We start from the raw sequence: 16,566 nt of genomic DNA, 5'->3' as shown, positions 1-16,566 counted from the left end.
CGTGCAATTCGGTAAAAATTAAAAAGAGAACGTCTGCGACAAGTTGAACCATAGTTGTGATGAAGAGAAGGATAAATAGTATGAACGATTATGAAGGGTTGATCAATTTGATCATGGTGACCATATCTTTCTTTTTTAATAAAAGGATATTTTCATTGTGAGGGTCATTTATATACTATAGTAAATTAATAATTTTGAAGATGTGTAGAATTTGATGATAAATTCTTTTAAAATCAGGTAAAAAAATTTTGTCATGGAGGTTCATGAAAAGAATCAACCCATCATAAAACCCCGATATTTAAACCCTACAGCCAATTCTTTCACGTTTATTTTATAAAGTGTCTGTCACATAGTATAGATTTGACTGTGTTTTTTTGCTTTCATGTTTCTAATAAATATTGTGGAAATTTTCAGTTGGATGGAATTATAATTTTCATTTTTCTTGAGGTTAAATTATAGGACACTGTATTTAGCTATTGGTCGTATTACAAGTCTTATTCAAGTAATTTCCTTCGCAACATATTTGAAGAAAAATTAGTTAACAAAGAGAGAATCTACATACAAAAGTTCAAGCATAATTTTTCTGTCACAAAATTCCAAATTAACAAAAGTGGAAAAATTAAAGGAAGTTCAGTTCTAAAAGAAGTTAAAATTTTTTAAATTATTATTAAAAGCATATGAGATGTAACGTAACACTGATATGGCCGAATTCTACTTTAGCGTTAACTAGATTTATACCTCGTCTTTTTTGTAGCATTTTTCTTTTACCCATTAAAAAACCATTAGCAATGGCAAAAACGGTTTCCAACTGAAATTTGAGTAAAATTAACAGAATTTTTCCTAATTTAAGTTAAACTCTATGATAGAGTGTTTTTTATTAAACATAAAGAATTTGTATATTCTATATCTCATTTAGTAAATTTAGAATGTACAAAATTAGAAAAAATATCCTTTAAAACGAAGGATTATATATGCGTAAGTATTTTCAATCATATAGTTCGATTTATTATCTTATGATTTATTCATTAGTAATTTTATTACGTTAATATAATTCATCATATTAGTTAATAACGATATTCTAATATTAATAGATAATGAAAAATCATTATTTTGAAAGTTTGTTTTTGGATATCAACAAATTTGCTGAAATAACTATGAAAGATTCAAATCAATTTCATGCTTGTTGTTTAGATACTTTTCCACCTAACTGAATCGGCTTTGTGGTTAATACAGCATTAGTACTTACAAATTACAAAGTTTTTTTGGTTAATTAAAGTTTGGAAAAAATTTTTTTGTTAAAAAAAAAAGAACTAGAAGGCTAGGGTTCTAATTCCCAATTTTGATTTGCTTATATTGCGAACGAAGAAGCTCGTTATTAAACATACACAAAAGATTGCATGGATCAGTTGGATCACGGTTGAGATTGATTCTCAATAATACTCATTATTAAGTGACGTGGTAGCAAAGAAGGCTTACAAGTTAAAAACGTATTTCAAATCCAAATTTTTATTTTTATTTTTATTATATGGACGTAGAATTGAGGGATATACAAAACATATAGATGCTAATTCTACATAAAGGAAAACCCCGGCGCACCAGTGTTAGTTTTTCTAAAAAAAAAATTAATCATGAAGAGGTGTAGGCAGGGACGTAATAGTTTCCGCGCGAGAAGTAATTGTATGATCTTCAGATAACGTGGAGTCGTCGGGAGGCGGTGTACGGCGAAGGAAAAGATCTGGGGGTGATAAAAGTTGTCAGTTTTGTGTCGAGAATTTATAAGTGACGTCAAGTGGTGTTATAGGATTTATATCCATCCGTACGTCGGTTATGTATCGATACCAAGCGGTGTGTTCTTTGTTCTTTGAACTTCGGAATATCTGATATTGCTGATATTGCTACAACCGTCAATCGTAGCAGCTACTAATATCCGGGTTAAAAAGGTCAATGTTCAATATTGTGAAAATCACGATAATACCAGAGGCCACCCCTAGTACCTGGAGGTAAAGGAGGTGAAGGGTTTTTCTTGTTTTTCTTTTCAAGTCGGCGTAACCAATTCTTCATTCTTTTAAATCCATCACGATGGCTGCCAAGCCGAAAACATGGTTGATGAAATATCCTAGTATGTATTTTTCCGGAACTTGTTGGACACATTTGATGATAGTCGGATTCAATTTGTCGTAAGGGTTTAAGACGGTGTGTTGTTTGAGGACCAAGTGCGTTGTTTGGAGTGTATCACTTGCTGTGGCTACCATTGCCAAAAAAAAAAGTCTTTGCTAGTAAGGTTTATTGAGTAATAAAAAAATTTCTTAATTCATCAGATAGTGGTGGTCCAAAGGAGTGAAAACGTGAGATTCGTCAAAAAAATCGAAGTAAAGGGGAAAAAATGGTCGACAGTTTTCAACATGGCAACTAAAAACAGTTCCTTGATACTAAGTATAACGCAACTAAAGACAGCAGTGACAGTTTGGCGAGTGCGAGTTTGCCGTTAAACTACGCATATGATTTACTTATATTGCGAACGATGAAGCTCGACTTCATTAGACACACACAAAAAACTACATGGATCAGTTGGATCACGGGATGAGATTGATTCTCAATGATACTCATTATTAAGTGACGTGGTAGCAAAGAAGGCTGACAAGTTAAAAACGTATTTCATAGCCAAATTTTTATTTTTATTTTTATTAAATGGACGTAGAACTGAGGGATATACAAAACATATAGCCCTTCCTTCGTTCTCCTTTCCCTTCCTTCCCCTTTTCCCTTCCTTTCACTTCCTTTCGTCCCTTACTTTCCCTTATCCTTGATGCCAATTCTACATAAAGGAAAAATCCCGGCGCGCCGGTGTTAGTTTTTCTAAAAAAATAATTTAATCATGATGAGGTGTAGGCGGGGACGTAATAGTTTCCGCGCGAGAAGTAATTGTATGATCATCAAATAACGTGGAGATCTATTTATCGTCAGGAGGCGGTGTACGGCGAAGGAAAAGGTTTGGTGGTGATAGGAGTTGTTCAGTTTTGTGTCGAGATTTTATAAGTGACGTCAAGTGGTGTTATAGGATTTATATCCATCCATACGTCGGTTATGTGTCGATACCAAGCGGTGTGTTCTTTGTTCTTTGAACTTCGGACTATCTTTTTCCGGAACTTGTTGGATACATTTGATGATAGTCGGATTCAATTTGTCATAAGGGTTTAAGACGGTGTGTTGTTTGAGGACCAAGTGCGTAAGGCAGTTCCATCGTTCTACTTGTTGTTTGGAGCGTACCACGTCGAAACTTAGCGAAGAGTATTCTTTGTAGTATAATCGGCGATAATTCACCGGGAGGTTTTCAGATCTGTTGTGAATTTCTTTAATGCCTTTGCCTTTTTTATTACGATTGACCGTGCGTCGGAGTTCTGTGCGTCGGAGTTGGTCGACGTAAAATCTCGCGTCCCGAGGTAAGTTTTATAAGGGAATTTTTTTTTGTGTAGATCATGTTCTAAGCAATACCATGTTTCAGAGTCAAATGAACTAATTTTATAGTTTTAATTTATATCTATAATCACATGTTTAGCCACATGCCAATCGAAGAAGTAGTGGACCGCAAGAAAAAAAATATGCAATTAGGAACGGATATCCGAACATTCGTATATTAGATTATTAAGTTCTTCGTTGCACTTCAGACTAATATTGGCGTACAAATAATACTCTTTGTCATTATTATAATAAACAAGTAAAGGCAAATTCCAAATTTTTTTTTCGTCTCCGTCTTTTCTTTTTTTCTTGAATGTCATGTCTCATTGAAGAAGTACTCTTCCTAATATTTAAGGGGTTAGAAAAATCCCTCTATTCATGTTTTCTGTGTCAATAGTAGAACTTGGTGTGAAACAGTGGTACCAATTTATAAAGAAATCTTCTGTTCAATATTTAACAAATAATTCAAGATTATATTATTCAATGTAATACTTTAGATATTTAGAATTAATCTTAATCTTATTACAAAAACACATCAACAGATATTTGGATTTATCGCTTATAAAAAATTTAATAAGTTGAAAATTCCAGCCCTATTATAAAAAATGAGGCATTAAAAGTTATTCATTAATAGAAGTTCAAAGTTTATTCATCTTTCTATCCCAACATCATATTCCATAAGATGAATGCTACTTTCTTACTTGAATTTTTTCATTGTTGTGTCTCTACCGATCCAAATTTAAAATTTACTGTTAATTTTGGTTGTACCATCACTAATTATGGAATCATTAAATTAATTGACAATTACTCAATTAAAAATATTCTATTTAAAATGAATCATTTGAGACATCTTTTGAAGAATCATTGATTAAACATGCAGATACAGATATTATCCAATACTTAATTGCTTTTAACGAGATTCAAAGGTGATGACATACTGTATATAATCTTATTATCCATCTATCATTTTACACTATAGATATTGTATGTTGTTTTATTTATTGAATAAAAAAATATAAATAAATAAATAATACACCACCACCACCACCATCACCACCACCGACATCCTATTTCACCACCACCACCACTACCGACATCCTATTTCACCACCAATTACACCATCTACTTCACACCACCACCACCGACACCCTATTTCACCACCAATTACACCGCCTACTTCACTACGTTTCTGTTTTATAAAAATTTTCGAATATTCTTAGTGGTTAAGTACTAGGCGCCAGTGTAATTAATTTTCTAATGTATAGTATTTACTATACTAATACATAATACTTTTAAAATATTTGGGAGCGCGAAGCAATTCTACTTTATAACGAAAAAAAATAATAAAATAAAAATTACCTGCTATTGAGATAATATTATATAATTATGTGAAACCATGTGATTTAATAAATGATCATTAGCTGGTTTTTATTATCTTCACGATTGATTAAGAAAAAATTTTTTAAAAAATGGAAGTATTAAGTCATTTATCCAGTTAGACAATTATGCATTAATGTTTTTTTATAACTCTGACCGATCTTGTAATTTTGAGAAAGATCCATATAATAGTTTAAGTATCTGTTCGTATTATTGTTTTTTTTAAAAAAAAAGAAAGGAGATAAATCCTAAAAATTCGAATGAAATATTTTGAATTTTCTCAAATCGTAATTAGAAAGATCATAGTATATTTTACAACAAAGCAATGAATGAATGTATCACCAAAAATTTTTAGGTATAAGAATTTATGGATATTGTAAGGGGTTGTATATATATTGGTTACCGTCACGAAGTGACGGTAACCAATGTATTAAAATACCACCGTACAATATGTTATCGATTAAAACTTATAGCATCGGATAAATTATCGTTGTTAGATAAGTTTTTCTGTTATGATTAGGTCTTACGATAATAATGGCATCATATTGCCACCCTCGTATGATACTATAATAAATTTTTTAAATTTGAATAGGGATCGATGCTTTATTATGGAATTTAGATTTACGTAAACATAAAACATTCCCTCCACTCGGCCAGCATATGTTCCCAATGAGCTAAAAAAAAATATAAAAATTTATTCGGTACATTTATAAAAAGAAATAATAATTATTGTAAACAACAAGTAAAAAATAAATTTGATAAACGAATAAAATTTTAAAGAAAACTATTATAAAACTACATAAATTGCGTGCCAGTATTTGACTGATCGGAATTTGGAAGTGTTTCGAACATAGAGGATAGAATAGAGGATATAGGAGGTAAATGAAGTTGATGAGAAATAGATGGTGCTCTCGGAGGTTGGGCTGTTAATTTAACTTTAAAATTAAAAGTTAATTTTCTTATCTCATGAATTTCATTAACGCGTTTGGCTATCGTTTTATAAACTTTTTTTTCTTCAAAAGTTGCATTGTTCCATAATAAAGCAGCTGCTTTGCTTATTACACGCATATTATAAGTTCCTTTTCCTTTCGCCTCTTTGCAAACATTTCGTCTGCATATTAAAAATGAATTAGAAGGCTTTCTTGATCTTCCAGTCGGAACGAATGATTCAGGATCATTGAATAATGGAGGAAAAATATTTTTCCTATTTAATTTCTCAATTAGAGATGTTGCCAAGAAATCGGTCGAAAATTTGATTTCTGCCATTTTAACGAGTTTGAAAAGTTTTTTGGGGATAATTTTATGAAATTTTATTTATTTATTTTTTTTTTTTGAAAAAAAAATGAAATAAATTTAGGCGCTTATATATCTATTTTTCGATAAAACAGTCAATGAGATTTATCATAACATCAAAGATATTTACAATAAATGACCCAGTCTACAGTGTTCTGAGATTTACGACTAATACTGCTTTATACCCAAAAATGGTTATGCGTAAATTAATTAAATTAATTAATTAAATTACTTTGTTCTTAATAATATATTCATTTAATTAGCTGTTAACCGATTAATCTATATATATATAGTATATTCGGAAGTTACCCAAACAAAATTTTATATATCTTATTTTGCGGACGTTAAACTCCTTTATAAAGAATCATTTTATTCTCTGTATGATTGGTTCAAACATATTGTTATTAAATTGTACTACCGTTTTATGGGATTTTTAAAACTAAATTTTAATTGGTTCCGTGCAGCAGTTAAAATTTAATAAAATTTTAACAAGAACAGTTTTTTTCAAAATAACAAAATTCGTAATAATAACACGTGAAACAATCAAACAATGAAGTGCGCAGAAAAGTACAGCATAACAAATATGATCATCAAGGGCGTATTTCGGAAATTTTTTTTAATTATGAAATTCTAAAAAAGGATTAACCAACAATGATTTAAAAATTTTTCATTATGCGCTTATTAACTGTTAAACATAGTTGGTACAAACATATATATGAAACATATCAAATAAACGAATAAACGTTTTGCATGGCTTTAGTAAATAAACTTCCCTAATAGGTTGATCAATTTTACTTGATCATGTTTAATTATTAACTACCATAAAAGAATGTTATATTTTTAAGAACTCCGATGTGTGCTTGGCGTTTTAGAATTGATCATCTGGTCATGTCATTTTGTTTTTTAATAATATGAACAAATTTAGTAAAATATTCTTCGCTTTTTAATTTACAGTTAAAATGATTTACTATTGTAAATATACGGTCAATGCGCAATAATTTATTATATACAACATTGTAAACACGCTTTAATTGCATATATTTGATAGAGTGAACAATGTTATATTACATTCAATTTTAAACTTTCAATTAATCTACTTTAAATAGTTTTGTCACATGGTTATTTTACAACCGCCGATGGACATTGTCATGAGTTTATATGCAGAATAGATGCTGGAACCGGTATTCGATCTTTAGATTTAAATCTGGTTTCCCCGATTTGAATTAAATTCGAATAAAATGAAGAAACAAATCTGGATACAACGAAGGAATCGGATATATAAATAAATCTGAAAATCTGAAAACTGAAGGATCAGTTCCTTCGTTTCATGAAGATCTTTAAAGATTTTTGTGTGAAATATTTTTAAAATCTGCAATTTTGGAGATTATCTAAGATTTTATAAAAAAAAATCTTCGAAAAAATAAAAAATATGAACTGTGCAATATTGCGCAGATTTTTACTAAAAATTGTAAAAAAAAATGCAATCTGCAATTTTCGAGGAAACCGGATATATTACAGGTTAAAATAACCCTGGTTTGAAACTCTAATTCGGAAATCTAAATAGTAGAAGAAAGTCAAATATCAAACATTTTGCTGCCAATATTTAAAATCGCGTTCATTTTCTTCATTGGAAAAACGCAAAATTCTGAAGATCAAATAAATAAAATAAAAATTTTTAATGAAATTAATGGACATATTTATAATATATAAAAAGTAATATAAAAACAACAAATTAAAAAAACGTTTAAAATTCTTTGTATGTGTGATTCCATAAATGCTATTGGTAATAAACTATATCATATCAATGTTTAATAGTTCAGTTATTACTATTGTATGATGCATTTGAAAATGTTTTAAACAAAATTTTATAACCAAATTTGTGTACACGTAAATTGCCTTGGAATATTAAATAATCATTTTATTCACTGCATAAAATTTGTTATAATTGTACTATAATGCTTTAAAAAATTTGCAGATTCTTGGCTGAACACATAACATAATTTTGGCCGGATGTCACGTGACGATTTCCTTTTTCGCGTTTTAACGACCGATGGAAAAGAGCTTCCATATGTTTGTTTTAGGCATATAAATGAATTACGCAAAAAAAATGCTGTATAACAATATGATCATCGGCGGCGTATTTTCATGAGACTTTTTAAGACATGAATTTCTGTAAAAGGAACGATTAAAAGTGATTTTAAAAAAAAAATATTCATTATAAAAATATGTTGTTTATTTTAATCTGATTATAGAATAATTGGTACAAACATATGTGAAACATAAAAATAAACAAATAAATTGTTGCATAATTTTAAAAAAATTTTTACAATGAATTTATTACTTATTAAGTACAACAAAAAAAAAATACTTTTATCAAAATTTTTAATAGGTTAGTCAATTTTTACTTGATTCTAATAGGTTTCAAATGATATTTTATTTAGTAATTATTTCATTTTTTAAGAACTCCGATGTATGTTGGCGTTTTAGAATTGGTCATTCTGTTATCTTTTGTTTGACAAATATTATTTTATTTTTTTTTTCAAAAAAAAAAAGTAAAAGTAAAATAAATAAAGAACCTAAAAAAGGCATCTTATCAAAGAAAAGAGTCAATGTGAACAAATTAGGTAAATTATTTCTTTTTTTTTCTTTAAAAAAAAAAGGCTTTTTTTTGAAAAAATAAAAATTGTATCACGCAATTTTGAACCTTTCTTCTACTTTATCACTATATAAATTTTTCGTAGATCGGGTATAGAGTTATGAAAGATTTACGGCGCAGTAATCAACCACGGTCGCCACGCAGATCATAATAACCTCTATATATCAATAAAAATATTTATAAAAAAATTATGTTAAATTGGATTATTCAATTATTCACTTTATAATCTATTAATAATTCTTAATTAATTATTTTATTTCTTATTATGCCGAAATCTATTTGGTTATTTTGCAATTATTGCAGTTGGACTGTTGGAAATTTTTAAGTAAATATCACATACTTACATAACTTTGCCCATTAAAATTGTATTATAATTTAGAATTTTTTTTTTTAAAAAAAAAAGGGGGGAGAAAATGAGTCGTACTTTATCGCGCATCTTTTTGCATAAAGACATTCTTTTTTATTTACATTTTTGGAATATTAATTAGCTAATGTGATCCCTTCCGTGACCCGCATTCGGAATTTTGATCCGAAATTCTTTGTTAACAATAAAGCATATTGAAAATAAGTTTTATTGTTATGTTTCTAAATTAATTATAAAGCAATGACGTATTTTGTTTAATAATATATTTAAAAGGAAAAACATTTCTTTCAAATGCATTTTGATGTAATACACGACAATTACGCGTATGTCATATTTGAAATCCCGACTTCCGATAAATAATAATAATTAATTTCTTATAAAAAGGGTCAGAAAATTAAATTACTGGAGAAATGGCAAAAAAAATCACTTTTTTTTTTACAAAAAGAAATTCAAAAATTAAACTATTTTTTTTACAAAAACAAACAAAAATTCAAAAAATTCAGATACACTTATTCATCATAAATTGTTCATTCCCTCAATTCACATTCCTTCTCACTATAATCTTAATAACGTCTCTAGCATAACGCTGAGACATTCTTATGAAAACAAAAAGTGGAGATTATAGTCAAAATAAGTCAATATAGTGATAACTTATATAATTGATTAATGGTGCGGAATAAGAAAGCTACATTCTTTGATGGTGGTAGCAAAAAGATTCCCACCACATACCGAACCCTTATTTCCATCTACGATTGATAAATAAATAACAAGTCAAATCAGTCAAATCAATTATATAGACCTTAATTATACTCTTCCTGTGGAAGCAATTTACCCCATTAATATTGACTTTTACCTTATCTGAAAATTATATAATGTCATTTTATGCCAAAACAACAAATGGTATTAAGGGAAAATATGGCTTGATAATTAATTACAACAGTGAGATTATACTGTGGAGAAATCACCAGTATATTGCCACTATTTTTCAAATTCTTATTGTAAATCCAACTTTACAGAACGAGATTCAAAAGTACATTCATTCTTTAAAATTATCCGCCATCAAAATACCCGTCCACTTCCAATAATACTTCCATTTGCCTCGATCTAATAATGTCTTTCCTTGACTTTAATATGCCAAATAAAATTGTCAGGAGACAAAATATAAATAGCATAGAACAATATTAGAATTTGATCCCTACATCTTCTAAGAAATCAAGTTATCGACATAAAATTTTAGATTATAATTTATTAGGTGAAAGTTATTATGGGATAGTTAAAAGAAATGACTATCCCACATGATTGTATTTTAAATTAATTTTTGCGTATTCATTCATGACTTAAAAATAGATTATAGGATAGGAATTTATTCTAGCTTAAAATTTAATTTTTGCGTATTCATTCATGGCTTAAAATTTAATAAAATTTACCAATTTTTTAAGTTAATAAATATTTTTTTTTTATTCATTTAATGAAAACAATAAATTTGGCCTGTGATATACCTCGAATTATCGCCAGTGATATAATTTCACATCTATTATATTAATTAAGTAAAATGAAATTTAAAATAAATTTCTATTCCAAGATCATTAATGATGCAGTCCCAAATGATAATTTCTTAATAATTTAAAATAATAAATTAGTTAAACTAATAAAAATATTGCAGTCAGAATTCGATATAAGTTTGATTTTTATATGTTCATATATAAAAAATTTTAAAAAAATCGCTTTATCGTGAAATTCGTACCGCATAGTCGTTGTATCGATTCTCTTTATATAAAGGAAATAGCTTTTCATCTTTTCGTAAAAAAAATTTAATATAGGAAATACTGAAATAGTCAATGCGTCTTTTATTTCCTATAAAGAATTTTATAATTTAGAAGTTTTATCGATCGATTAGAAGTACGATTCATTGATCGTAATTCTATTGTCACAGATTGGTTACGTCATGACATCCTTTATTAGTATTAAAAGAACAATTTTTTCCTTCAAATTAAAAATAATGTAATAGAAATTATTTTTTATTGTAGTTTTTTTTTTTTGTTAACGTGACCATTTGAACATTCTTTTATATCTAGCAAATACTTGGAAATGGAACGGAACATCATATTCTATAGATTCACATGCCAGTATAAAACTTGATGCTACAATTGTAACAAATACTGTACATTGTAAAATATTTTTTACATCGACCATCAAACGGTGAGATACCTTACTGGCTTCGATTAAAATCTTTTGCCTTCCTAGTATAACCGGGATTTAATGCATTCCCTTTTTTTTGTAAGGCTAAAAATTATAATAATTATTGGAATTATTAAAAATTTAATTAATTAAAAAATGGATAATAATATTGTTCCTACTTACTTCACGCATTTTATTCTAGTCTTCATATCTATAATTTGAATCTTGTTCATCGCCTTCAATTTCGGTGTCTGTGTAGGCTGTAACATCATCTGAAGAAATAGATCAAACGTGCTTAGAAGGGAATGCTGGGGATCACCATCAGTCAATTACATAGGATCATTTCATCATAAATTCATAAAACATAAATTGGTGATTACCAAATTCTTCGACACTAACCATTTCTTATGATTAGTATTGAATTTCTTTCATAATGATTGAAAAAACACTTCAACTTCTATCTTAATAATAAAAAATTTTTAAAATAAAAATTTTTCTCTGTCTCTATTTTTCTCATTAGAAAGAATTATAAAAAATTTAATATTTATTATAAAAACACTTAAGTTTAATAAATATTGAAAGAAAACCTTTTCTTTTCGTCTCTATATTATCTAAGGAAATTTTAGTGCTTTTAATGTCCTAAAAATAAAGTCTTTTAAAATATGGAAGATAATTTTCGTTCGCATCACCAGCTTCCTCGATTAATACCGTCTCATAAATTCAAAAAGATTTGTTTAATCATCACACCAACATTCTTATCGTTAGAAAAAATGAATATTTGAACGAGCCCCTGCGGTATATGATCCAGGTATTTTGGCTGATGTGGAACTTTTTTTACTCCATTTCTTCTGTTAAGAATAGCGAACCGAGAGTTTCAGAATGATTGGTTAAGAATTTGACAAATCCCAAAAAGTTACTATAAATTAATATACCTTAGATCGATAACGATTGTCATTGCAATAAATTTTAAATGACGGGAATAACGTCCTCTCTCTTTACAGAATAATCATAATTAATTGATAACTTTTCAAAAATTCACTCGATCAATATAACCGATTTTCGTGTCTTATCTCGAAATGATGTTGCACCATGTTAATTAATTTTGGCTGCGGAGTAAAATCAATGTCACGGATAATGCAGATACGTCACAGTCGTCACGTTACGATCGATTGCAATAGTAAAAACGTAGAATTCCAAAATTTTATGATATATCCTTTTTTTTTTAAAAAAAAAAATCAAACCCCTTTTTTTAGAAAAATAAATAAATAAATAATTTATCTAAATTTATTCTCATTGACCATTTTTTCTTTGATAAATTACTTCGTTGTGATTGGTCTTTTTTTTTCTTTTTTAAAAAAAAAAAAAAAAATTGTCTAAACAAGTGACCAGTTTTGAAACGTCAACATGCATCGGAGTTTCTGGAAATGCAGCTTATTTTAAAAATATTATTAAATTAATGTCATTTGTAATCAAGTAAAATAAATTATTATTAATAAAAATTATGAAAGCTTCTATGACGTCTTTTGTGTTGAATAAAATTCATTGTAAAATTTTATAAAAAAATCATACGATACATTTATTTACTTGTTTCACATATGTTTACTCCATTTGAAATTATATCATTTAATGAATTGATTTTAAAAAAAAATTTAAAATAAACAATATATTTTTATAATAAAGAAACAAAAAATAGTTATTTTTAATCCCTATTTATTATTCCTTTTACAGAATTTCATTACCTGTTTAAATTGACGCCTTGATGATCCTATTGTTCTTTGCATTCTTGTGTAATTCCTTTTAAAGGTCTGGAACAAATCTATAGAACTTCTTTACCATACTTCGTTTTGAAACAAAAAAGGAAATCTAACGTTATCTGAATTTGGCCAAAATTATGAAAGGTTTTAGCCGGGATCTGCAAATTTACTCCATCTGGGTAATTGATAATTCCTTATCTTTTAAAGTATGATGGTTACGTAACGTATCCATAACGGAGTTAGTAAATACTGTATATAATTATTAATAATTTAATAATTTAATATATACCATAACCTTATTTTTTTATATATATTTTACATTAAATTGATATTTTTTTATATATTATTTTACATTAAATATAATATTATATTATTTATAATATCAGTCAATAGTATATAACAGAAAATATATAATAGTAATAGTATAAATTTTCATTTATTGAATTTATGTAGGAATTTAAGAATAAAGAAGTATATAATTGAGAATTTGTGAAACATGCCAAGAAATGTATCTTATTAATAATTTTTGCGTATATCTTATTTGGTTCCAGCAGGTTCCAAATGAATATTTATTAGTAATTTTTTTTTTTTAAAAAAAAAAGCACGAGACTTTTTAAAGTTTTCGAAATTATATAAGTTTCGACAGTTTCGTGAATCGAACGTCCTTTGATGAAGTTATTGGGATTTTTTATTCCCTAATTTTTTTCAATATGCCACTACAAAAAAATTTTATTTAAAAACACTTAACATAACTATAAAATAATAAAGAATACTGCTTAATTATGAAAATTTTTAAAGACATTTCATTTCTCGAATGGTACTCAAAGAATTGAAAAACGATATAAAGTTATTATTTCTAATTTTACAAAGGAATTCTTGACGTTATACAGTAATATGAGTAATACAAAAAAAAACACTATCGCTTTCTCTTTATCTATACTGAAAATTCATAACAATACAAAATAGGACATAACATACACCAAATGTCCTTTAATAGTTTAAATATTTCATATTCTAATTTTAAGAATCAGAGATCAAATGTGTTATCTTTGAATAACACGTATAATTTCAAGTTTATTGATATTGAATAAAAGACAAATGGACGAGATGATGGCGTTAACTTCGTCAGAAATATCGATTTATTATGAAGAAATTGAATAGAATATTAATAATGTGAAGAGTTGTGACTATATAGGAATCAATTTACTGGGTGATTATATAGAGGTCTAACTGTATTAGCATCGGGATTTTATATCCTGATTATAAATATTCTCCAAGATTTAATTCGGCGAGAAAATCTAGGAGGAGGAAAATTGCCAAAGCTAAAAGAGATGGGATGAGTTGAAAGGAAAAAAGAAGGGTAGAATAATCCTGTATATCATGCCCATCTTCTGGCTGAATAGCTTTTGATGATATTTTGATGTCCCAATGGGCCCACTTTGTTTGTGATAATCTTGAATCGTATTAGCTAATGGTGCGAATTTATTGTACTCTAAGGTGTACACTAAGGAGTTCTCATTAGGGATTGACCCTATGAAAAATTTTTTAGAAAATTGATTATATGTCAGAGTTTTTTTGGAATAAAAACTAGAAAAATGAACATTTATCAGAGTTTTCCCCAGAAAATTTTTCGTGGGGTGATATAAAAAGTTGATATGTATAAAAATTAATGGTTTATTATTACTAGAAGTCATGGTTAAGAAAGATTATTATTTAATAAATTTCAAGAAAAAAAGATAGCAAAAAATTTAGCATTTATATATTTATTTTGTAAGAATACGTATTTGGTATTGTTTAATTATTATACTTCAATAAGAATTTTGTTTGATACAAAGAATTGAATGATTAACCCAATAAGTTCGATATAAATAAATATTTGCGTTAATATATTTTAAATTATTTTCATCCAATCAATAATCTAATATTAATAATTATTTAAAATTTTTTTTATTATTATTTTATTTTTTATGATCATCGAAAGAGATTTTTGAATGATTTTATTTTTTTTTTATTTTTTTTTTAAAAAAAAAATAATAAAATTGACTATTGAAATTAAATAACTATTAAAACGATCGAACAACCCCCTTATAATTAATTGTACACGACGACGCGACGACCGCGACGTAGAAGAATATTTGACTTGCTATAAATATTAGGGATAATATTATTAATTTTTTTTATTTTAATATAGTAATTTTGATTAAATTTATTCGCGCGACAAATAACTTTGCGACAATTAGAAAGAACTGTCCCACCGCCTGGACGTGAAAGGTTTTACCCGAATAAGTTAACCTGATACACATTTCTCGAACAGCCAATAAAAAATGATAAAAAATACTGTCCCACCGCCTGAACGTGAAAGATTTTACCCGTATAAGTTAACCTGATACACATTTCTCGAACAGCCAATAAAAAATGATAAAAAATATAAAAAAAAAGCTCAAATACTTATCACAATACACTTTCGGAAACATTGTAATTTTAAAGAATTTTCAGTTTATTAAAAAATATTGAAAAAATTATATGATTTTACGCATCTAGCTTGACGAGTGTAATGTTTATTCATTTATAAAATATTAAAATATTTATAAATATAAACTATCATGTATGAAAGAATTTCATAGAGAGATTTTATTAAATTTTTCGACGAGATCATCCGCCGCATCTTGTACCTTTAAAGAACAAAATTTTAAAATAAATATATATATGTTATATTATTTAGTTATTAAAGTTAATAGATACTTACTTTATCAATAAATTGATCATCATCTTTTGTTTCTTTATAATCAAATTTTTTTGGATCCTTGGAAATATTTTCTCGAGTAACTTCTGGTTGAGCTTCGCTAACAGTATTATACTTTCGGATTTCAGAGGTAAATTTGAAAAATTCTCTACGATGATTTCTTATGAGGTCTCCCATATAAGGATGACTGACTTGTCTAAAGTGTCTGATATGGAAATGGTTAGGACGATTAGATTCCCTTCTGTTTGTCGCGGCTTTGTTCTTTTCTTTTATTACTTCCAAGAGTTTTGCGACCTCAATAATAATTTTATTTAAATCGATATTCCTATCCGACATTGTTTAAAATAATAATAACAGGGAGAAAAAAATTGTTCAGAAAAAGTATGGAAAAATACTAACTAAAAAAAAAATACTAATATATAAATATATATTTTTTTTTTTTTGGAACAAATAAAACATGCCAAGAATGAGGAATTAAATAATAAATTTTTTTCAAAATGTTTATACTTTTTTATCCAATTATTAAAAAGTCTTACTAGAATTAGAAAAACTTTTACATTCTGTTTGCTATCTTCGTCAGTCCCTTGAATAAATTCCAATTGCTGGGAGCAAATCAATTAATTTTATTTTAACACCGAATAGTCTATAAAAAAGATGTGTTACTAAAATGACATCCAATAAATATATCAAATTAGGTATCATATTTATGTAACACGGGGTTAATTCTAATACTAATATAGTGATG

At 27.4% G+C, this 16,566-nt stretch overlaps 3 protein-coding genes across 3 annotated transcripts; all 3 read right to left on the bottom strand.

Moving 5' to 3' along the window:
* Nucleotides 1-1,825: 1,825 nt before the first annotated feature.
* Nucleotides 1,826-2,151, bottom strand: OCT59_001340 (uncharacterized protein; the record flags this gene model as incomplete). Its single annotated transcript, XM_066139493.1, has 2 exons — nucleotides 1,826-1,920; nucleotides 1,995-2,151. The coding sequence occupies 2 exons, from the start codon at nucleotides 2,149-2,151 to the stop codon at nucleotides 1,826-1,828; spliced, it is 252 nt and encodes an 83-aa protein (XP_065988891.1).
* Nucleotides 2,152-5,628: 3,477 nt separating this feature from the next.
* OCT59_001339 (uncharacterized protein) lies at nucleotides 5,629-6,099 on the bottom strand (the record flags this gene model as incomplete). Its single annotated transcript, XM_025316102.2, has 1 exon — nucleotides 5,629-6,099. One exon carries the CDS (start codon nucleotides 6,097-6,099, stop codon nucleotides 5,629-5,631), a length of 471 nt encoding a protein of 156 aa, XP_025181327.1.
* A 9,597-nt stretch (nucleotides 6,100-15,696) lies between these two features.
* Nucleotides 15,697-16,157, bottom strand: OCT59_001338 (uncharacterized protein; the record flags this gene model as incomplete). Its single annotated transcript, XM_025325400.1, has 2 exons — nucleotides 15,697-15,750; nucleotides 15,825-16,157. 2 exons carry the CDS (start codon nucleotides 16,155-16,157, stop codon nucleotides 15,697-15,699), a joined length of 387 nt encoding a protein of 128 aa, XP_025181326.1.
* Between the last annotated feature and the right edge of the window lie 409 nt (nucleotides 16,158-16,566).

Source organism: Rhizophagus irregularis, chromosome 1 (assembly GCF_026210795.1).
Source record: "Rhizophagus irregularis chromosome 1, complete sequence".
Classification (NCBI taxonomy): Eukaryota; Fungi; Glomeromycota; class Glomeromycetes; order Glomerales; family Glomeraceae; genus Rhizophagus; species Rhizophagus irregularis.
This window is presented reverse-complemented; position numbering and strand designations above follow the sequence as displayed.